At 56.4% G+C, this 23,615-nt stretch overlaps 1 protein-coding gene across 2 annotated transcripts; it reads right to left on the reverse strand.

Moving 5' to 3' along the window:
- Positions 1-883: 883 nt before the first annotated feature.
- CYGB (cytoglobin) lies at positions 884-22,535 on the reverse strand. Of its 2 annotated transcripts, XM_052808697.1 has the most exons (4): positions 22,011-22,535; positions 10,848-11,079; positions 10,123-10,251; positions 884-1,355 (listed from the first exon to the last, which is right to left on the reverse strand). In XM_052808697.1, the coding sequence occupies exons 1-4, from the start codon at positions 22,151-22,153 to the stop codon at positions 1,299-1,301; spliced, it is 561 nt and encodes a 186-aa protein (XP_052664657.1). In that variant the 5' UTR covers positions 22,154-22,535; the 3' UTR covers positions 884-1,298. The 2 variants fall into 2 exon arrangements, with proteins under 2 accessions (XP_052664657.1, XP_052664658.1); XM_052808698.1 differs by lacking the exon at positions 884-1,355 and having other exon boundaries at positions 4,690-10,251; positions 22,011-22,534.
- Positions 22,536-23,615: the final 1,080 nt, after the last annotated feature.

The raw sequence follows: 23,615 nt of genomic DNA on the forward strand, positions 1-23,615 counted from the left end.
GCACCCTGTCTCTCCATAGGCACCCCAGGATCTGTAGGCACGACGTCTCTGCAGACACCCCAGTCCTGCAGGCACCCCTCTCTGTTGTCACCCCGACCCCTCTGTCAGCCTCTAGTCCCAAAGTGGACCATGGCACGGGTGGGTTTTCATGGAGGCGGGGGGCGGCCGCTGTCTCACTGACCCCCTGCCCAGCCGTCAACTCTAGGATTATTTTTTAACTCAGGTTCCCAAAGCTGACAGTACGATATCCAGGACCTGCTGCCTGCCTTTTGCACCCCATCGTCACCCGCAGAGCCAGTGTGGATGTCACCCGGTGCCCCGGCAGACGCGGGCCAGGGATGCTCTGTCGCAAGGGACAGAAAGCAGCTCAGTGGAAAGTGCCCAGCCGCATCCTGGCAGCAGGCAGCAGGCAGGGCACGGGCAGGATGGCGAGCAGCAGGGCAGCCGACCCCAGCCCTGGCCCCAGGGAACAGCGGCAGGACCACGGGGCATGCAACGCCACGCATCTCCTGAGCAGCACTGACACCTCAAAATACATCTATAGGACTACATTGTATGTAGAAAGATACAAAATATATTGTTAAATCCTGAGTATAATCATAATTTGCTGCTAGCAGGGCCCTGAGTGATGCACAGCTCTTGGTCGGCAGATGAGGCAAGGGCTTCCCTAAATTTAAAATAAACCAATTTACCTGCCCATGAACTGCTGGGGTTTTTGTGCAGCCAATTTTTTCCTCTACCAAGAAAACAATAAAAATAAGTGGAATTGTTTGTAGTTATTTACTGAAGTATCTAAAGAAAGTAAATGAAAATCACATTATTGCTTAGAAAAGTATCCCCAAAACAAATCCTTCTGCTATATAAATATAAAACCACAACAATGTGGCGGAGCCTGATGATTATTTTATTTCAGGAGCTGTTTGGAACATCAGCCTCAAAACTGATCAAACATACAAACAGCAGCATCCGCGGGGTGGTTTTCTAAAGCTTTTCCTTAAAGCAAATATACCTGCCAATTAATAAAAAGGATTTGTAATAAACAGCAATAGATGTCCCATCTGTGTGGGGATGGGAATCCTCCCAGCAGCAAAGCTGTTTGGTTCGGGTGATCTTGTGACGTTCAATGCGCCGAGCGACGGGAATATGCTTTTTGCTGGTTTGTTCCCCAAAGAGAGGGGAGCCGGTGCTCGTTAACGTGGGGACGGCAATTGCCACCCCAGGCTAAGGTGCATCGACCCAGCAGCGAGCAGAAAGCAGAGGAAGGCTCCTCTCTCGGGCAGGGTGCCGGCTGTCCGGGTTCAGGTATCCGGGAGCACCTCGGTGCCTTCGGCGCTGCTGCCTCCGCCCGGGGGGTCCTGCAAAACCAGAGGGGGATTTGGCTGGGCTGGGGGCTGCGGGCCGTGTCCCACACCATCCCCAGGGTCCCTGGTAGCGGGGCCAAGTGCTTTTGGCCAGCTCCTGTGCATGGGGCAAGTGTGGTTTCCCAATCACCCCCACTCCCTTGGGTCGTAGCGAGGAGGAAGAGGAGGAGGAGAAGGCAGCCTGGCCCCCCGGGAGCCATCGTCCTCCTCCTCCTCCCGGCCCTCTCCCCCATCTTCCCTCTGCCCTCAGCTCTGCTCTCTCTCAAAAGTGCCTGGGAGAAGAGAAGCCTGGCTGTAAATTAGCCAGGAGGATTTTTCAGTTTGAGATGTGCGCTCCCCCCCCCCAGCGCTGTTATTTCATCTCTCGGCTGCCAAACTCCTGGGAATTAATCCCAGCTGGCGCTGACAGCGTTTACATTCAGCGCTGCTCAGATAAACCATATCAGCCGGCGCAGCTGAAGAGGAGCCGGGTGCGGAAGGAAGGGCCGGCTCCTGCTCAGTGTCAGCCCTGCCGGGGTGGGTGTTTTTCCTGCTTATTTTCCCCCCCCCCCAAGAGCTTTGCTCTGTGCAAGGAGCCGCCAAAACCCCTGCACTGGTGAGGGTGGCCATAGGGCGGTTCATACAACAAAGCCTGGAGCTCCTGGCTCTTATCTCGGGGCAGATAATGGAGAAGAAGGGACATGTCCTTCAAGCCAGTGGGAGCCTGCAAGCTCCATCTCCCGAGGCTTCTCACCCTGTACTGTCCAGGACACAAGAGAGGACTTCTCCTCACCGCCAGCTCCTGCAGGCTGGGTTTTAATAGGTATTTGTTCAGCACAGTTATTGCATATCCTCTTTTTTAATCTCCCTCGTGCAGATGTATTTTTGTCTGTCCCTCGCAGTAACCTCCTAGCTCTCCTCTTGGCTGCCACCAGGTGCCGGTGGGATATGGACACACGGTGGAGATGTGCCACGTCTGAGCCCACATCTGTACTGGGCTTGTGGAACCATAATTCCCCCCAGCACGCGGCAGGCGCTGGGCAGGGAGCGCTGGACCCCATGGCCAGCAGTGTCGGGCAGACGGGCTTTCCTGGGGCTGGAGCACGGGAAGGAGACGGGCTGGGAGCACACCCCGTGCCTTGCCTTAGCTATCAAATTCCCCCCTCCCTCCACTCCCCAGCCCGTAAAACATCACCGGGGCCACCAAAGTGGTTTCTAAGAGCTGGATCTCCTCCGGCTCCCTTGGGCAAGGGTTGCCTCCTGGAAAGCAGCATCCCCAGGCTGTGACACTGGGAAACAAGACCGGTTTAGCCCCACCCTGGGCACATGGAAGCAAGAGGGTGCGAGCCCATCACCCGGGTGCCAGGGCCAATTTTCCAGTGTGCTGTGAGCCTCATCCTCCCACCCTGTCTCCTTTTCCGCCAGCGCTTGCAGAGCACTGGCGTGGCCGCGGGGTCCGGGTCATGGTGCGATCGTCACAGCCACCCCGAAGTGACGGGATCTGGGGGTAAATATTAGTACGAAGTGAAGGGCTGTGTACATATTTTCTCCCTGCAAGGTAATGCTGAAATTCCCGGCTCCTTTTCAACAAGCCATTGGAAAAAACAGCCCCGTGTCAGCGCCCTCCATCCACCGCTGGTTCTGGCTAGTCTCAGCCCAGTGTGCAAAGGTCTAAGAGCTTCAGGTCCCCACCGCAACCTCCCCACTCCTAAGCCAGCCAGTCCTTTGGCTCGTGGTTTCCAAGCCAATGTTTCCCATCTGGAGCATAGCAGCGTGCGGGCTTTGCTGACTGTTCGCTTCCGCCTGGAAGCGTATACAGGATGTGGCGGAGACTCCGAGGATGGCTTCTTAATTGCATTAACAGCACCAAGCGGTTTCCCCCCCCCGCCAAAAAGGCACAGCAGAAGACAGATTGAACCAGGCAGTTATTCCCCTCCCCACGTGGGTTGGCCTTTGGTTCCCTTCTCCACGGCCATGGCTGGTCAGGTTTGCTTTGGCTAAACTGTAGGGGAAGAAATAGACTCCCCTTGCGTGGCTACCCAGTCCCTGTAGCTTGGGGACCCCAGATTAGCTCAAGTGCCTGCCCTCGCCAGAGCTACTCCACCACGTGCAGGGCTGGAGAACATCACCGTTGTCCTCAGCCCAACAGCAGACAAACCAGCATCAGGCTCCCCAAGACCCTGGGCAGACTCCAAGGCACCAATCTCTGCCCTCCTCCCTCTCAGACCCCACTGAGAACCCCCCCCAGCCTCAGACCGGGGTCCTAAACTGGGATTGCTCCCCTTAAAATTGCTTGTGGCCAGGTGCTGGTGGTTTCTACCACCCTGGTGGGATGAGCTTTCCCTTCCCTGAAAGCCCATTCTGACCTGTGCTGATGTACCTGGCATCAGTAGAGAGGAGCACAATAAAAAGGATTGCTCGGATTTCTTTTCCAAGCCTTGCATCCCACAGAAATGGGCTTATGGGACCATAATATGCATCTGTCTGTCTGTCCATCCATCCTCTGCCAACAACTTTGGAAAGGTTGGCCAGCGTCAACCAAATTTGACAGAGGTCTCAAGTACATCGCGGGCCTGTTTTGCAAAAGAGGGAGCTGGAAAGACCCACAGAGGGAAACCACGACATGAGCCAACCGTGCTGGGACCCATCCCACTGCAACGTGATTCAGCCGCAGCGTGAGGCACAGGAGGAGCTGCGTGGGACAGAGCCATGGAAAAGTTGGCTTCTGCTGCTCAGGGAGCTGTTTGTTATTTTTAAAGGCTGGGAACTATCTCATAGTCCTTGACGGTCATGGTTGCTGCATCTTGCGGCCATCACCACTGCAGATTTCCTGTCCAGCTCTGTCCTGCTGCCTCCCACAGTGGAGAGCAGCCTTTGTCTCAGTGCCTGCCCAGATTCACGCGCCGTGAAGGCTGCGCATCAGGCTTAGGATGTCTGTTAGGGCAAGTCCCTGGCCGGTCCCGTGCAGCTCATCCTCCCTGCACGCATTTTGGGCCGTCTGAGCTGGTGAAGGCACGGGAACAGCTCCTGATTCAGGGAGAGCCCCCGGAGGTTTGCACAACGTACCTGGAAGCCAAGCAAAGAGCCCGGAGGAGGAGCAGACCTTCCCCTTCTCGCTTGAGCCCATTAGTAAGATACCTCTGGCCACCTTTACCACCCTTGGTGGAGAAGGGCAGTGAAGGGCACGTCTCCTCCCTTTGCTGCTGCTTGCTAGCTGCAAAGCTCCCTCGCCGGTGCCCCAGAGTGAGCAGGCACCCACAGACATACCTGGACGTGGGGCAGCCCCCCACATCCCCCCAACATCCCCCCAACTTCACAGCCACCCCACCAGAAAGAAACCAAGAAGAGCTGGAGGGGTTTGATTGATTTATCCACTGAAGATACAAGTTTCAGTTTAATAACACCATTCTGTCTGGGTACAAACATACTAAAAACCTACAAAAAGAAAAACAAGTTACACCCATCGTACACGAAACGGCATGTATAAAACCAGCACGGAAGCGCCGAGAAACACATACGTGAACAGTATCCGCAGCAGTAACAGGAAAGACACGGAGTTACATCAGACCACGCCGGCTCATGTCTGTGGGTCACGGTGGGACTGGTTAAGACATACTAACAATTAGAGACAACTTCAGCTATGGAAAATAATTAGCGTCGCACTCTGTTAAATAGGCGGGTAGTTTTATCCCTCCCTTTCCGTAAGTTGGTCCAAGGTTAGCTCATGGGTTTCCCTTCCACCCATCTGTCTGGCATCGCTGGCGCTGGCCCCGAGCAGTCCTCGCACTGACATCAGTGCACCAGGGCGGCTTCCCTACGGCAAGGGGCAGGGAAGGCTGAGCTCTGGTGCCAGAGTCCAGCCAGCCAAAATCTGGTCCCCACTGAAGTCGCTGGGCACCTCCCCAGAGAGCGGGGAGACGCTGGGATCCCCTTTACTGGGGCAAACTGCAGCAAACTGGCAGAGATGCAAGAGGATTCCCCCGGGAGAGCCTGCAGTTTGGCTGCCTCGGGGATTTGTCTTGCCATGAGAGAAGAGGAGGGTGGTGGCGCAAGGTCCTTAAGGGTTCCTTGTCCAAACGGCTCTGGTGACGTTGGGGTGTCTCTCTAGCTGACCGGGTGTATATGGAGCTATACCTGCCTGGAGTGTCGGCCATAGGGAGGAGGGGACAGGGTGGATGGGATCTGTGTCCCATCCCAACCCAGTGCTTCCCATTCCCTCCAGCGTTGAGCTCCCTCTGACCAAACACAGCGTTGAACTTGGGGGGGGGGGGGACACAAGCTGGTTGATATGAGCCGGTGTCCCCAAAGAGAGCCAGGACAAGGTGCTCGGTGGGGGGGACCCTGCCACAGCGACACCAAATCCCCCCGCTCACATGGCATTCATCTGCTGCTTGCAGGGGGGCACAAAGACTTTCCCACCCGGGTCAAGGGTCCAAGCCCAGCCCTGATGCTAATGTAGAGGTACTGGCCGAGCCAGGGGCCAGATCCTGCCCTGGTTACAGGGGCAGCAGCTCTCAGGTGAGCTTGGCTGGCTTGCATGGGGGCAGCCGCAACAGCACGGCCATCAGAGAGGAGCAGAGTGAACAGGAGTAGTCCAGCAGCATCCCTGGGGAAGGTGAATGGGGCTGGGGGACACAGGGGTCCCCCCAGGGAAGGGGAGAGACTGGCTGGTCCCCAGCATGTGCTGGCACCATGCCCTGAGCCCCCAGCTTCTCACCCGTGAATTTTGGGGAACAGCGTTGCGAGTCGGTCCCTACCTGCCACAGTTAAGGAGAGCAAAGCTGAGCCCAAAGCGTGCGTGGGCAGCACCCTTATCTCAGCCCAAGTGTGCTGGGAGGTGAAATGTTGAGTCCCAGCGAGCAGGGCCTGAAGGGAAGGGGGGATAAAGGGGTCCCCAGCCGGCTGTGGTGGGTTCAGGGGGGAGTAACAGGGCTGGCGATAACAGGGAGCAGCTGTGCAGGCACGTGCACATGTGTGCATCAGAGAGCCACGCTCAGAGCCAGGACCTGGCCTCCCTTTCTGCTCTTCCACACAGCATTTATCAGCCTTGTCACTCTGGAATGTTTGGTTTTTTTTTTCCTTTTTCTGTTCATTTTCATCTCTCCCCAGATGAGAATTTTCCCTGATTTAAGCAATGCCTGCTCTGCTGCGGGTGGCGAAGAGGGGGCGTTCGCTTTATCTCTGTCTCTTCCCCTTGCGAGCTCTGCCCCAGCCGCCCTCCTTGCTTCATTTTACTTCCTACAGAGCTGATAAAAATAAACATGGTTTTGTTTGCATATATTCGACTGGCCTGCAATTTTGGCTGATGGGGGAGCTCCTCGAGGGAGAGCAGCTGCACGCATCTGGATTTGCTTTAGAAAAATGTGCCTGGAAAAAAACCCAAGCCTAGCACACACACACGTGGGCGCACAAGGTCATGGGTCAGTTTTTTCTAGGGAGGCAAAAAAAAGAAAAGAAGAAACCAAGCCCCCTTCAAAGGTGAGGTGGGGGGACCTCACTGCTGCTCCCCCAAATCCAAGGCACTCAGGTGGGTCGGGCATGAACATGGGTACTTTCCAGCCACCCCAAAATCACTTCCCCCTCTAAGTGTGACCAAGCCTAATTTTGGTTGTGGGAGGGAGGAGGAAGGGTTTGCACTAAAAAAATAAAAATTCCCACCTGGAGAATATTAACCTCAAAGGTTAATGTGTGAAATTTGTCTAAAGATGAAACATCCCTGGCCCAGCATCTGCAGAGCACAGGGAGTACATGAACTCATTGAAAATATATGCCGCTGGCCCTGAGGTTTTGGCAGAAATCGGTGGAGTTGTGCTCGTGAGAGTCCCGTGATGCACCCAAAGAATACCTAACACTCTTACTCCAAGTGATCGCTCTCCAGTCTTGCACTGGAGCAAAGTCAATGGCTGAACAGGTCTTTTCCCCTCTGCACAGGCCTAATCCTGACCCCACCAGCAGCTGCCATTTGAAGGATGCCTCCGCCAGCTGCGCAAAGGATTAGCAGCTGCTTTGACATTCGGATGTGAGCCAGAGGCATCAGCTGCCGGCACCTTCACGAGTGCAGGCTGGTGGGCTGAATTTCGAGGGTGCTGACACTAAATGACAGCCCACCCCATCAGCAAAGCAGCATCACTTGTCACGCTGTGTCCGTCCCTTCCTTTTATAAACCCCTTGACCTTGCATGCTGCCATGCCAAGGACAGCCACGCCTCGAGTGGTTATTTCCACCAAACCCTCTATGCACGCCCAGAACGTGCTGTTGCTCCTGGCTCCGTTGCTCCTCTCCACTTGCTTTGTTGTGGGACATACGGCGGACAGAACTGCAAGGCCAGAGGGAGCAGCTATAGTAGCATATTAGTGGAGTCCTGGAGCTATTCTGGGGCTAACTCTGGTCCCAGGGCTCCGCAGGAAGGCAAGGGAGCACTGGGGAACACAGCCAAGAGGTTTAGACCCCTCCCCAAAACACTTTACCCAGAGCCAGGGCACCAGGCGACGGCACAAACTCCTGGCTGCATCTAACAAAGCTCAAAGGAACAGGAGAAGACATTTCCCCCCCCCAGCACACCACCCCTGCTGCTTTGAGCAGTGGTCCCCAGGGTCACTGCCCAGCAGTGGGCTGTGCCAGCATCTTGCCGTGAGCGATGGAAGGGGCAGGGCTGGGGTCCGGGGGTTTGCCCATCTGTACAGGCTCCAACAGATCCTGAGCAGAAACCTGCTGTTACAGCCGGCAGAGGAAAGGGGAAAACCCCAGTGAGAGCTTTTCTGGGAGCGACTACCCAGTGCTGGCCACCCCCCAGTTGGTGCCAAGGCTGGGGAGCAGAGGAGCCCCTTGGCATGGCAGCAAAACACCAGAAACAGGGAAGAAAAAAACCCTATTCCCTGGGGATGATTAAAAGCACAGATGAACTGGCTGCGGGTGAGCAAAGCAGGAGTTTCTGGCTGGCTGCTCCAGAGGAGGGAGGTCAGCCCCGGGGAGAGTGACTGCTGCCCCCTCCAGCAGTGTCCCCGCAGCAGGGGGGGGATGTCCCCAAGGCAGCCGCAGGGATCCCAGCCAGGGACTGTGGGCTCGCTGCCTGTCAAGCCGACATCCAGGAGAGGAGCTGGTCTCTCCCGGAAAGCTGCCAGCTCTCCAGGGCAGTAGTGGAGTGAGGCCAGAGGAAATCTCAGAAGGGAACACGCCTCCCACTTCAGTAGGTAACATTGCCCTTAATGCTAGAGCTCTAAAAATAACAGAGACATTTTGGGAAATACTGGGTGGCAAGGATGCCAAAGCTTCCTAGCACATCTGATGCTTCATCCCCAATCCTTTGGGAATCGGTCCTATAAATCCAAGCACATGTGTGCAGGAGGCAACAGGGCTGCTCTTCCTCCCCTTTTTGTAACCGAAGGGGAAACTGAGGCAGAACCAAGCAGACTCACCCACAGCTTCAGGAGGAGTCAGTGTCGGAGGCAGGATGAGTGCTGTGAGCCCTGCAGCCACGTCTCATTTTAGGGGGGAGAGCCCTTTGCCAGGCACAGGCAGGAGTGCTGCTGGCCCCCCGAGGAGGGACGCAGCTCCTGCATGGGTTGATTTCTACCAGGCACTTTATTTGAAGGAACCCAGTTTCACCAAGAGGGCAGGAATATGCTCTATGTAACAACTTATTTACTAATTTTAACAGAGCAGGGACCTTTCTTCACACCCAGGAATCCCTCCTGCTATGTCCACTTCATCTTTCCCCCTCCTGATCACAGCCTGAACCCCCCTTCTCACCAAGCAGGGCAGAGCTGCCCCAGCCCTGCATGCCTGCACTACCCTGCTGCTGGCTGCCGGACAGACCGACCTATGCGCGCCAGCTCCCAGGGCAATGGCACAACATGTGCCACCCAAGCCCATCTTCGTGCATGTCCCTGCTGCCCACGGGAACTGAAGGGAGGCAGGTGGGCTTACCAGCTCCCTGCATCTGGCACAGAGATCCCACCTACGTGCTGTGCTCTGAGCCACGAGTGGAGGCAGCCCAAAGGCATCCCCCTTCTTCCCCACTCTCTTATGCTGGGGGAGCACATTTCTCCCACCTCCTCGCTCCCTCTGGCCCCCGGAGGGTTTGCAGCAGCCAGCCAAGGAGAGGGACTGTGGGTGACAGGAGAGGCGAGGGCTGCTGCCGGCCCACGGTGCAGCGTGATGGACAGCAGAGAGCGGCTCTGGCCACGGCCATCAGCCCTGCCACCCTGTCAGGGGAGTAGAGAAAGTGCAAAGCAAAGCATTTTTGCTGCCAGCCAGGCAGCCGGAGGTCCCCATAAGCATCGTGCCCCCAAAAGCAAGGAGCCAGGTTTACCTGGGGGCTTTGCAGGGAAAACGAGGGTCGTATTGTTTGTCAGTGAACGGGGCTGCACGTCACTGCTGCACAGCAGAGCTTGTGCAAGGGACTTTGAGATGGCACAAGCAAGGTGGAGGATTTGGGAGGTGGTGATGGACACGCCAGGACAGTAAGATGGAGCCAACAACCAACGCTCTCCCCTCGCGCTCTGCATCCCCTTCCAGCGTCCCCTGCAACTGCTTCACCCTGACCCACCCACACCCTTCACGGTTCTATTTTTTTGGCTTATTTAGTTTGTTTTTAAACCCCATGGAGATCAAATTGTGACTTGGCAGCTAACAGAGCTGGCCCTACCGGGCTCCCCAGACTGAGCGAAGATCTTGAGAAGAGACCAGAGTGAAGTCCTGGGGTGAGCGAAGCCCTCCCTGCCCCTCGCCTGGCCCCGCTGGCCCCTCACAGGGTGGCGGTGGGGTACTGCGCCCAGCCCACCTCCTTGTACGCCGCCGTCACGTGGGTGTAGATGAGGGTCCTCATCTTGGTCCAGGCACCGTGCGCCTCCGGGGTGAAGTCGTTGGCGTATTCTTCAGCAATGACCTCCAGCATGACACCAGTGAGTTTCTGGAGGCAGGCGGACAGCCAAGGGTTAATAACTCTGCAGGGAGCAGCTAACAGCAAATTTAGCTTTTTCCTACAAAACCAATTTAATCCTGTTGCTGAGTTTTGGGAATGACAACCCTCTGCGGGACAAACAGATGTTCGGGAGGTCTGTCGACACCCCAGGGAACACATAGGACAGGTAGCCTGGCCAGGGGGGAAGCTGACACCCAGGCACCATGGAGTGCTGCTTGCAGGTTCAAGCATCTCCCTAATTTGGGCACCTTGAATTATTTACTCCCTTCTATCATGCTTGATTTCTAAAAGAAGGGACATATGACCACAACCATGCTGGAGGGGGCTGCCAGCAGGACGCAGGCAGGCTTCCCTGGGCAGGGCAAGGTACTTGATGCTTCAGCGTTGGCTGTGTTTGGGAACGGTGGTCTGCGTGGGACAGCATCGCAGTGGGACACTGCAGCCACGTGGGGAGCAACCCCGGCGACCAGCCAACCTCCTCTGGGTGAGGACAGACAGCGCCGGCTCGCCACAGCTCCCTCTTTCCTGTTCTATTCCTAATTTCTAAAGCATCCCAGAGATTTTTTTTTGCTTCTATCCTTTACCTTAAAGTAGATGGGCTCCACTTTGTGCTTGAGGGCATGGGCCTTGCCCACCAGGGCCAGAACAGAGGACACCTTTTCGGAGTCATTGAGGTTCTCCACCACAGTGTTAATGGCACCCATGACCCGCCGAGCGTGCTTACGCAGTTGCAAGCTCCTCTCCATCTCCAATGGGTCTTCCATGTGCTTGAACTGGCTGAAGTACTGCTTGGCCGAGGGGAAGTTGACAAAAAACCTTCAAGAAAGAATAGACATAAAATACCATCCGGAAGGTGAGAGCAGGCTGAGAGGTTAAAGCAAAGCTTGGAAGGGGGGAGATGCTTGAAACCACACCCTTGCATCTAACACAGCTAAGGCTGGTTTTCTCATTGAACTCCCCAGAGGCTGTGGCATTCAGCTGCCTAAAAATCAGCAGGTTAATGCTTTTCTCCCCAACCTTCCCTATCTGCTACAAGGGCATCACAGCTGGATATTAATCTACAAAGCAGAGGCAAGAGTGAGTTCTTGATACCCAGAGACTTCACCCAGGCATGCCAGATGCTCTATACATGCCCACATCAAAATATCATGTCCCGTCTCAGAGATCCGGTGAAGAGCATGAAAACCTCTCTTCATGCCAGCCAACATCTCCCTGTCCCTCTTCCCCAGTCCCACAGCAGCTTCCTGGCCCCATGGGCTTTATTTCCACATTGCCACCCAAAATAGTCCCCCCTGCCCAGGATGTCCCCACATTTCACAGATCAGCCCCACCAGAGTGTCCAGCAAGATCTCAGCCCTGAGCTCATATCACTGCTCATCTATGCCAGGAGCCGGTTTCCTCAGCACGAAGATGCCTCAAACACCGAGCCAGCCCCTCTGAGGGGCTGAGGACCCTCTTTTCTGTGGGATGAAGTCAACCCCAGTGAAATGTGGGTGAAGCAAGTGAAGCTGTGGATGCAGCTGATGTGCTAAGCTTCCTGGGGAGTTGGAGGGCTGGCAGGTTTGAAGGGCACAAGGTGACAGGGCACAGGGCTGGGGCTACCGATGCCAACACCACCGATGCCAGCGTTGCAGCCAGTCGCTCTCAGCAGCTGGGGCTGACGCTCGAGTTGCATTAACCACCCCATTTACACAGGAGAGAATCACATCAGCATTTGCTGCTCCCTTTCAGCCAGCTCCCTCTCTCCAACAGGGCTCTCCCTGCCTCCTCCTGGGCTCCCCTTTGCTTGGACCAGCGAAGGATGCTCAGGAGGTGGCAGACAGCTCCCTGGGCTGTCCCCCACCATACCCGGCTCCAGACAGACTACCCCCTCCCCAAGCACCATCCCAATCCCACCCCTTTTCCCAACCATCGCTACCTCCCTCCAGGACCGGGTGGGATCCTCTTCCCCACTCACCACTCCACAAATAGTCACAATATTGAGGACCAGGCTTGTGTACCACTTCATTATCCTCCTCCCCCCCCCCCCCCCCTTCCCCCGCTCCCTTGGCTTGCAAAAGCTTGGGGGCACTGCCAAGGAAGTGGCGTGAAGCAGCGCCTGGAGTGCACCACCACTTCTGTTGCTTCCCTGAGGCATCTGGGATTCATCAGATGGCCCAAAATAGGGTTTGGAGGTGTGAGAAGTGTGTGGCGGAAAGGGTGTGGGAGGAAGGAAGGTGGAAGAGGGAGACAAGGTGTTGCTTTTAAAACCCAGAGGGGACCCGTGACAAAACTCCTCTTGTTATTGTGCAGCCTCCCCCCCCCCCAAAGCTCCTCCTGACACATCTGGTCCCTGTCAGGAGAAATCATTCCTGGGCCCATCTGTCTCCAGCTCTTGTCGCCACAGAGATGCTCAGTCTGTACCCTTCAGCTCGGAGCTGTCAGAGAGGTGGTCAGGATGGACACCGGTCCCCTGGCTGGGGGATGGAGCCTGCCGGGGCCATGGGGATAGCACCAGGATTCAAGATTTCTGCCCCAAGCATTTCCCAACAGAAGAACAAATGTTCCTCTGTGTTTTAATGGGACCATTTTTTCCATCTGGCCCCAGCATCCTTCTCCCCCCCATCCCTCCCCACCTCTGCACAAGCTGCTGCAGCCCCCAAGCCCGCAGCTCCAGCCAGCCCTTGAGATCAACACCCTCCACCTATCAACAGCAAACACCCCGCCGAGGTCGGAGCTAAGGGTTTTGCCATCCCTGCTAGCAGATCTTTCCCCCCCATCCTCCAGCTCTGGCAGGCATCCCCCCTGGGTGCTGGGAGCAGGGGGTGCTGCTGGAAGTAGGACCTGCTGCCCACAGACTACCCCAATGCAGGGGATGGAGGCTGCCAGCCAGGCAACGCATGCCTAAGCCTCTGAATCCCAAACCATCAGAAGTTCCCCGAAAAGCCCTATTTGATCTCAGCTCAAGGGCATGATGCTGTGAAGACCCAGGGAATGAGTTGAGAAAAACACCTGGTCTGAGCCTGGCTCTTTCGGCAGCAGGGGTACAGCAAGGGGGGACTGACCCCTGCATCGCCAGGAATCGCAGCGTCCCCCCACCAGAAGGGCCAAAAGGAGCCGCTGGAGCCGATGCCCTTGGGGAACAGGAGCTTCATGCTCTCCCACGGCATCACCTCCACCTCTCTGCCGCTTTCAGCTAGCTACGCCGGGAGCAAAGATTGATCAAACCCAAAAAATCCCTAAGCTGGGCAAGACCAGGCCAGCAAAGGATCCAAATATTTGGTTTCCAACCTTTCCCCACTTTGCAGACCCTCAAGGTGATGCACCCAAGGGAGCTGAGCCCAGCAGTTTTCCTAAGGGACCTGCAAGAGGGACGGCAGTGGTGCTGGAGGGATGTAAAACCAGCAAAGCCCCCGCTCACATACTCAACCCCATGTGCTGTCTGCTCACTTTCATCCATGGAGAATTGAAACAGGGGAGCTCAAACCATCTTTGCTTCAAGTGGAAAAGCAAATCCATGGCGGGCCAGAGACCTGCAGCTGTCTCTCCTTGGCCAGTGTCTCTCTGCAGGGCTGGAGAAAGGCAGGCGCCTGCGGCAAGAACTTCTGGCCTAGAGCAAATATTTGACTTGTCGAACCAAGAAAAAGAGGGAAGGAGGCTCAGTCAGTGGTAGTTGTTAATAAACAGAGAAGATTAATTTAACACAAAGGTTAAATATAACCAGAGGAAAGGAGAAAAAATAAAGGAAGAAATAAAATAATTCAAACAATAGTGAATTAGAAGAGGTGTCAGTTGGGGTTTTTCCATCTACAGAACATTTTTTGAGAATTCAAACATCTCAGGCTCTGGAATTTTGTTGGCTCATTGTGTGTGTGTGTTTTGGGCTCTTATTCTTCATCGGAGTCATTAAAAAGATGATATTTACCATTGCATATCACACAAAATTATGATTGATAGGAACCAGATGCCTGCATACCGATCTCATTAAATTTCTTTTTAAGTGATTCCATTCTGCACCCACTAATTTGCACTCTGCGAGCTACATCTGGACCCAATGGACAGGATGTCAGGATTGCTTTTCCTCTCTCTCTTGCCCTTTTAACAACTTTAAGGACACAACCATTCCCAGTAGCAGAGCCAAAGGAAATAATTAAGGTGCAAAACCACTACAGTCACTGGGAACATGTTTTCTGTTTGGGAGGAGAGACGCCACTTCTCCTCCCATCTCCCCCATCGTTCTCCCTCTACCCAGACCCTACAGAGCAAACCCTGCACAGAGGAAATCTTCAAGCCCAGCCATCTCCTTCCTTCCCCAGCTGGAAAAAGGACACCTGGGTGCTGCTCACTTGGTCTCCCTGAGCACCTAAACCCTTGATGCTTCACTTACCCTGTTTGCAAGCTGCAGGGAAAAAATGCTAGTGAGCCCTCGAAGCTGCTGGGAGGCTTCAACTGAACCCCCAGCCAGAACTTGTAGACTTTTTTTTTTTTTTTGCTAGATTTTCCTACCAATGCTTTCATGTTTTCTCTCGCCTCGTCCCTCTACGTGGGAGAAACTCTCTCTAACGCAGCCTGGAGTCTCTCTGCGTCCCTTTTCAAACCCCTCCTTCCAACTCCTTTCTGCTCGGGTGCCTACAAAGCAGCTGATAATGGGTAGGCAGGTGGTGTGTGGTGCTGCTATTTATTATGCTGAGGGCTGCCTCACCGCTTCGCCTGCACGTTCCCCCTGCTCCTCCCAGCCACCTGTAGTCTATCATCCTATTTTCAGGCTGGGGCAGGCGTGCTGGGTGCTGCCTGTGTTTACAGCTCCCAGCCCAAGGTGAGAAAGGTCTCGGTCATGTCAATGCCACCACCCAGAAAGACAGAAAAAGGCAAATCTAATCGGAGTAAGGAGAGGATGGTGCCTGCTTGCCCCCGCAGCACAGCTCTGTGTCCTCTCTCCGAGGGCTCAGGGACGGGTGGAGGTGATGGTGGGCAGCATCTCCAGCTCCAGCATGGGAGGGCTGGAGGGAGAAGGGCCAAGCCCTCGGTCCACACATTGATGCTAAATTCAACTTCTTCTACAGCTGAGGGAGAAGAGGTGTAGCTGGCCTTCCTCCAGGTGAAGCCCACATCCCACTGCAAAGCCTCGGGAGCAGACTCCAGCACAACACCGAGCTGTGCTTGGAGGCTGTGATGCCCCGGGCACTGCAGAGCCCCAGGGCAGAGGGCCCAGGACACCCCAGTGAGGCTGGGAGAGGACCCAGCAGCAAAGATGCAGCCAAATACATTTGGGCACAAGCTAGCAACCCCCAGGGGCACATCCTGCTTGCTTTTGTGTGCACGGCTCACACCTCCAAGTCTTCATTGCTGTTGTCTTCCCCTACCACATATGTGGATTCAGCCCAAAGTCTGTTGGCTGCATAGATGAGCTGTTAGGCTAGGGGTAAAGACAGCTTTCATCAGATAAATGAATTAACAGTGCCAAAGTGGCTTTCCCGCAAGACTCCAGTTTCCTACGGCCCTTGCAATCCCCTTCGCTCAGTGCCTTCATCCACAGCACCATCCTCATCCTCCACACATGTGTCCCTGCCCACGTCCTTGCCTGCTGGGTGCAAGCAGCACGCAGGGAGAGCCGCGTCAGCCCCCTCCACCCCACCACCAGCATCTCCCCCCGCACCGGGTACCCTTCCTATAGCTCTGCCAAGCAGGGTCAGTGTGGCTCAGCAGGGTCCATGGGCATTAGGAAATGATGCTAAAACGTGACTCTTGCCTCCAAAGCAGATGCATAGTGAGGATGGAGCTTGCTGGAGCCCAGCTGCATGTCCCCGACCCCCAGGGACAGCAGGGAAGACGACTCCCAGCCAGGTGGAGAAGGGGTAACCCAGATTCACAAGGACGTGGTCCCTGCACCAGAACCTGCCCTCCATCCAGCAAAATCAGGAACCCAATTTTTGCCAGCATCCACCACCGCCTCTTCTCTCCAACGCTCCCGTGCTGATTTCCAGCAGCCCCGGCTCGGCATTACCAGCGGCTCTGCCGGCCGCTCGCCCCCGGTGCTGCGCTCCAGCAGGATTGCCAGCCAGCCAGCACTCCCCGTTCCCCAGCCGTGCTCAGAGCCTGCCAGCCTGGTGAGGGCTGTCCTGACATTTCCCTGCCTTTAATGAGCGCTGAAACTCCGCAGACGGGTGCTCGCCGAGCTGCGTTCGGAGGTACAGCCCCGCTCCGCTGCAGCAGACTCATTAATGGAGCTGGTTAGCAGAGTGGAGGCTTGGCCCTCGCCTCCTGCTCCGGGGGAGGGATTTTCAGGGCTGGTACCGACACATCCAGCATCTCCTCAGCCACAGCCAGGGAAACCATCCGGGGAGAGCGTTCGACCCCCCTGTGCTTTTGCTTCCCTTGGCCAGGGATGTCCTTGCGGCTCTCGGGGCGTCGAGTGGGATCTTTCAGCCCTGCGTGGCTCGCAAGTGATGTGAGGGCAGCCCTGGGACAGGGGACATGGGAAAGGCTCTTCTCAGGTCACCCCAAGAGCTGCTGGCAGCCCCAAGGCTGTGGCTGGTGCGGGACGTGCCGCAGGGATCCCTGCACAGCCGCCTTGGCTGTGAAGCAGCCGCAAGGGCTGGTTCCAGGTGCTGCGATCAGGGAGAAAACGCAGCTGTTTGAAAAGGGGCCGTTTCTAGACAGAGCTTATTAAACCCCCCCCTTGCCCCCTTCACTGCTCACGGAGGGGGCTGTTGTTTTGGAAAATGTTCCTCATGCGTGTCCTCGTCAGCAGAGCAGAGTCCTGCTGCTCTCGGGCTCTCCTTGTCTCCAGAAAAACATCTCTCCAGCTTAACCACAATGATTTGCAAGTGTGTGACAAGCTGTGGGACAGGGACATCACCGCACAGAGTGTCAGTCTTTTCATTGGGGCCCTTTTCAAAGCAAGATATTGCAGCAAGGGGATCTCTCTGAGCTGCTTTGCTCTGAAATTTACCCATCAGCAGCCAGGAATGGACCCCTTCCCTATGGACACCTCCACAAAACATATGTTGGCTTTGGGGGTAGCTGCAAAATCATTCTTTAAATGCCATTTTTGGGTGGATTCAACCCATTTTTTTAGATTCAGCTGAAAAAAAAGGGTTTTCTGCACAGCCAGATTCCTTACTCAGGCGCTTTGCTATTTTGACCTAAAACTTACAATAATGTCTAGCATCCAAGGAGTGCTTTTACATTTCAAAGCTCTTTGCGACTGTCTGAACCCAGGTGTGTTAGCTCAGACTAAGCAGCTGTTGAAATCTGTGGGCCTGATTCTGCATTGGCAATCCTTTTGCTTCCCCTCCTACACCTCCTGAGAGGGAGAGAGCACATCAGGAGTGATGGAGAAGGTAACAATTTTGGAAATTTGGAAAGCTGGTGGGTCTGGAGCAGAGATGCAGGGAACAGTGGTGGAGAAACCCCACAGACACGGCACAGCCTGCAGTGGCTGTGGCAGGTTTCATTGCCTGTGCTTGGCACGGCATTAACATTTGGTGTGGATTTGCCTGGGAGCTAATAGAAACTATCCCTGGCTTTTATCCCCTGATGGGATCCATTAAGTTTTGTGGTCCCACATCTGTGACCGCGGTACGTGTGTGGGTGTGGGAGCGAACGCATGTGATGGTCAGGATAGTCTGCGGTTTTAGCCCTGGCATCCCTGGCTTAGTCGGGGTCTTCAAAGGAGCGAGGGACCCGAGCCCCCGCTGATGCTCACCCCTGCTCGCCTGGGTGCTCTCAGCCCCTGAGTGCCGTGGTGGGTGAGCAGCGGGTGGGCTGAGCCACGCGGGTGCTTGCATCCCCCAGCACGGTCTTGGAGAGCGGGGTATTGGCAATAAACCATTGCGAGGGCGTTAGAGAAAGGGGGGTGCTTGGGGAGCGACGGCCGCATGCTCAAAGGGCTCTTGTGCCGCACAGCGAGGGCTAATGCAGATGCCAGAGCTGCTGAAGGCTGCCCTGCTCCCCTCGCACGCCTGGGCTCCCCTGCTGCGAGCTCTCTAGTGAGGGGTGTTTTTCAAAAAGGAGTGATTCCTAAATTACAGATGGGGAAACTGAGGCACAGCAACGAGCCCAGGGGCATGGGGAGGCTACGGGTAAGCTGCAGCCCAGGGCTCCCAGCTGTGTTGGCCGGCATGTCCGCTTGGGAGTGACCCAGCTGGCACTCACGGCCCCAGATGTGCAGGTCGAGGCTCCAGCTCCAGCTCCAGCTCCAGCTCCAGCAAGGGTTAAAGCAGCAGCTGTGAGACGGAGCCTGCAGAGGCCCCTGAGCTCCCCAGGAGGAAGATGAGCATGGCGAGGAGACTGTGCTTCCTCCTGCGTGAGGCTCCCCCACCGAGGAAATTGTCAATTAGCGACATAGTTGTAACCACACAGCGCAGATTCCCATGATCTGCTGGCTGCTCAGCCAGAAGTCCCCATTATTCGTGTTTATGTCCCCTGGGAGCCCAGAGGCCCTGCGAGATCAGGACTCCACTGGGCTGCTGGCAGGACTGCAGGGGTTTATTATGGCTTCAAGCACTAGCAGCAGCCACGAGGGCTGGGAACTGATGCCTAGTTCTGTGCCTCAGTTTCCCTATCTGCAAAGCATGGAAGGCTGGGGGTGGAGGGGGAGGTTGCTGGGCAGGGGCTGAAGGAGGGGCAGGGGGAGCCGGACTGGGTTCCTGCAGAACGCCGGCACTGCAGCCCTCCCCATCGCTGCCGTTTGGGTGGGCATCGCTGCCCCCTTGCCTCTGCCCTCAGGGCACAGAATCAGGCCCCAGATTCATTTCGACCCTTTATTTCCAGAGGTGCTGCAAACCCCCAGCCCTTCCCACATGGGAAAAAGGCATTCCCTGCCCTCAGCAGCTCCAAAGGGACAGAGAGGGAATGGAGCAGGAAAGCATGGAGAAACCCGCTGCCACCAGACACAGGCAACTCCCCGGTCGCAACCCCGACGACAGAAATGTGGCTGCTAACAGATCTGCCTGCTTTTACCAGTCTGCACAGCGGGGTTGCACCAAAGGGGGGGCCTAGAGCCGTGCATCACCCTTCCCTCTGCCCGGCCACCCTTGTGCACATCACTTTCTGCCTCAGTTTCCCTAGCAAGACGATGAGCAACACCAGCCCTGTACCAGTGAAGCACGGAGCCTGGCCGGGGCAGCTCTCAGCCCCCGGCACATTGCATGTGCGTGCACCCAAAAGCGTGCTGGGCAGGTCAGCTCGCACCGTACCGGCGGTTGCTCACCGTCCTCTCCCCAGCCCCGACCTCTGGAGCTGCTGAATCATGTCTTGGGAAGCAGCTGCCGCCTGCCCGCGCCGCCCGGGCTCCCGGCGGCCTCCACGCATGACCCACTTCTCCCGGCGGCTGATGCCAGCTGGGAAACGCAGCCGGGAGAGCGGCGGCTGCCGGTGCTCCCAACCCCGGCCAGGTCTGCCCTGCTTTCACCAGGTGCGAGCTTCCCTGGGGAGCTCAGGTTGGGCTCGTCGGAGCTCGGTGCGGGGGGAGCGGGGCTCAGGGCAGCAGCACGAAGCCCTCTTTGGGGATGGGGTTTGGTGCTGGGGGGGCAGCTTGGCCACCAGAGCCATGGCACCGGGATGCAGGCAAGGTGCACTGCTCCAGCCGGGGCTGTTGGAGGGGATGGTAGCTCTCCCAAATTACACCGCCATCCCCGGGGACATGCACCAAAAGTCCAGACCTCACTTTAAGCATCCCAGGGAAGCTCTGGCTGAGGGAGCGGGTGGGGGGTTTGGCTGGGACGTGCCGGGGCATGTGCCATGGCCAAGCATGTAAAGGCTCCCAAGGAGCCAGGGTTCACCCTAGGAGCCAGCTCAGTCCTGCCCTGTTGGCACAGCGGGGGAAAAGCCCTCACCACGGTGCCACAACTGTCCCTGGAAAAAAGAAAAAACTGGACCAGAAACTTCTACTGGGAAAGTTTGAGTCAGGACCAGAGCTCAGCCACACGGTCCCTTCTGCCGCACCTCGCTGCCCCTCGTCCCCAGCCCTGCTCCGAGCCCGACTGCACACAGGGACACCAAAAGCAATGAACTGCTCTGGGTGAATCCCCCGTGGCATTGCCACGAGTCCCGTGGTGCCAGCCACGGGCACCCGGCCACCCTCCCTGTGCTCACAGGCAGGGGGGCACCCAGCTGCGCTTGCGGATGGGGCCATGGCATGACCTGGGTGCTGGGCAAGGAGCTGGTCATGCATGGCTGCTGGCCAAGCCCCGTGCTAAAGCTCATGGGATGGGGAAAAGGACAATTTTGCATCCCCCAGACCTCCGCTGTGTGCAGGCTTCAAACCCAGCCCAGGTGGGTTTGGTGTCCCCAGCCGTGGGGCTGTCGCACCTCCAGACCGCCCCGGGCAGCTACATGGAGCGGGGGCTGTGAGGGAATGGGCTCAGCCGTCAGCTGGCTCTGAGAGAAGGAAACGTTTGAGAAGGAGGCAAATAGGGGACTCAAATGTCATTTTGGATTCTCTGCGGTGGGGTCTTGCTAGGAAAATCCAGTTGCAGTGCTGGCAGCGAGCCTGGAGGGGAACCAGCTCTGCTTACCGCACGTCTGGGGAGCCTCTGCTCTCTGCAGATCCCGCGGGCTCGGGGCGTTAGCTCTCAGCCTCTTGGAAAACTTTTGGATGATTATCAATAAACAGAGCATCCATCCAAGGGGTTCTCCGAGCACCCACAGTTCCCTGCTGCAGGAGCAAAACGGGAAGGACACAACCCAGTCTCCTGTCTCCTATCTGGGGTGCCCGGGGTTGGGTCCAGGCGGGAGCCTGACCAGGGAGATCCCTGCCTTGCTGGTCCCCGGGATGTGTGGTGGGAGCTTTGTCTCTCCGGAGAGCATCTTTGCTGTTTGCCGACAGGTCAGTGCAGGCATCTCGCCTGCCCCTCTCCTCGCCCTGCCTGTCCTCCTCTCCCCTCTTAAATAAGGGAAACGGCTTGCTGGTGCTGCACCCCACTGATACCCCAAACTCCTGGCACCCGCAGGACCCCATGGGATTCCCGCTCAGCGCTTTCCCGGGGTACCCGGACAAGGGTTGCCCCCCGCAGACAACGCAAGAAAACCCACCTGCCTCTGTTCCCCACCTCAAGAGCATCTCCCCTGTTTTGGTTTCAGGCGCAGACACGGGGCTTATGAGCTGCCCGTCTCTGCCGCACAGCCCCACGCCGTCGGGCGATGCTCCGCACCCCGCTCCCAGGGCGGCTGGGTCCTTGCCCCCCCCGCTGCCCCCCTCTCCTGCCTGTGCCCCCCACACTCCCCTTCCACCGCCAACTTCAGCGCTCTCCTTCCCGCCGACGCTGCCGCCGGAGGGACAGATGGTGCCCTCGGAGACACACCTGCTTGGGTTTTATCTTGGCTCCCAACTTGCATTATTTCACCCGCCAGCCTGCTACGTATCGATGCCATCCGCACGCAGCTAACTGGGGGGGGGGGGGGGATGTTGTAAAAAAAAAATACCCCCAACCCACCCAAGCCCGGTGCCGCTCTCCCACCGCCTCCGCCACCCCCCCAGCTCCGTCCACGGGCTAAGGTGACCTTTGCGAGGGAAGCAGCTTCCCCCAAAGTCCCTGGCAAGGCTCCCCCCGCTCTCCCCACTGCCGCCACCCGGCTCAAAGGTGTGGAAATCAGAGGAGTGCTGTGAAACCCTCCCTGCTCCCAGCCAGCGAATACACCCAGCCAGCTCCCCACTCGCTGTCATTCATTTCAGTTCAGTTATATATATTGTTCTGCCTCTTTCTCAGCTATAAAGAGATTTAGTTGGATTTGCTGCCTCCTTTTTTTGTTTGTTTTTTAAATACCTGATAAGTATGGAGACCCCAACGTCCTCGCAGTTTGCATATACTCTGCTCCATGTCTCTTGAATAACCTTTTTTTCTGCGTCTGAAATCTCTTCACTTCTTTCCCATCTCTCAATCTCCATTTCTCCCTGGACTTTCTCCATGAAAAACAGCCGGCACGATCCTCCGGGAAGCCAGGAGGAGATGAAGAGAGATGTGTGTGAGCGGGTATATCCTGCGAGAAGAGACAAGGTGTTTGCTCAGCGGCCGTGCGGGTGCTGGCGGCTCTGCCGACGTGTGGATGTATATGTGTGTGTGCGAGCACGGCTGCCTGTCGGCGTGTTTATATATGTAATTTAAAAAAATATCCTGGAGGTATGATGCATGCGATTAGATTTCAGATCTCCTAGTGCTGTCCATGGCTGTAGTTAGCTTCAGCTCGCCTCGGATGTGTGTGGCTGACTGATGGGGAACTGCCTAAAAGTAAAATATTCAAAGGCATTGCAAGACCAGCCTCTTTACCAACGTGTGAACGTGAGCTCACTTTCTCCCTCTCTCCTCCTCTCTCCCACTCCTCCCTCCTTCCCTTTTTTTTTTTCTCTCCGAAAGGGAGGGATGAGGGAGATGTTCTGGGCAACATCAGGACGGTGCTGGGGGGGCAGGGGGAAGGTAGGACTGGAAGTTTTTATTTTCAGCACTTGTCAATAGCTCAGAGGAAATTCAGAATCAAAAGTGCTGAGTTAAAGTTATCCCAACCGCTGGCTGCGCTGAGCAATGCCTCGGCTCTCCCCCCCTGCACTCCCTTATTTTGCAGGACAGACCCTTGTTTGCCTCTGATTCTTGGGCTGCACGGAGAGTCAGGGCAAGAGGGGAGCACGAGGCCCCCCCACCAGCAAGCATCTCTCTGCCACCCAAAGAGATCACGGTCTGTCCCACGGGGACTTTTTTAATGATGAGAATTTGCTCTCCCTTCTCATGGCAGGACCCAGTTGAAAGGGATCCAGAGTTAAGGCACTCGTGAAATGAATATATTATTGTTGTTCTGCAATTGCATCGCTCCTGGTAGCGTCTTGGCAGGGATGAGGAGTGCGGGAACACCTCCACGCCAGGCTTCCCGCTGCCTTCGTGTGTGTGCTTTTGGGCTGTTTTTTACCCAAATGCCATTTCCAGCTCCCAGAAAAACCGGCATATTAAACCCGCAGCACAGTCCATTTGCACAGAGAGAAGGAAAATACTACAGAGACTTGTAATAACCGACAATCCCCCAGAGGGGGATCAGAGACAAGAGAAGCAGCCTGGTGTGCACAGCTGCCTCCCGCACCCGCTGCGCACCCTGGCAGGGCAGACAGACAGACAGACAGGCTGAGGTTAGACACCCAGGCAGGCAGCGGCTGGGGGGTGGCTGAGCCCCTTTGGGGGCTGGAGCTTTGTTATTGCAGATCTGGCGAGGCTTTTTGCTGTATTTCTCCTCCAAACCAGCCTCGGCCACCTCCCCGTTAACAGCAGCCAGACCGGCGGTATCAGCAAATTTGCTCTTGCAGATCTAACGAGAGCTGGCGGAGAAGATGCTGCCCACAGGTCCCCCACTGTGGGTCCCCCACAAAATTTGTGCTGGGACAGACCGGG

The sequence above is a fragment of the Harpia harpyja genome, chromosome 14 (genome assembly GCF_026419915.1).
Source record: "Harpia harpyja isolate bHarHar1 chromosome 14, bHarHar1 primary haplotype, whole genome shotgun sequence".
Taxonomy (NCBI): domain Eukaryota; kingdom Metazoa; phylum Chordata; class Aves; order Accipitriformes; family Accipitridae; genus Harpia; species Harpia harpyja.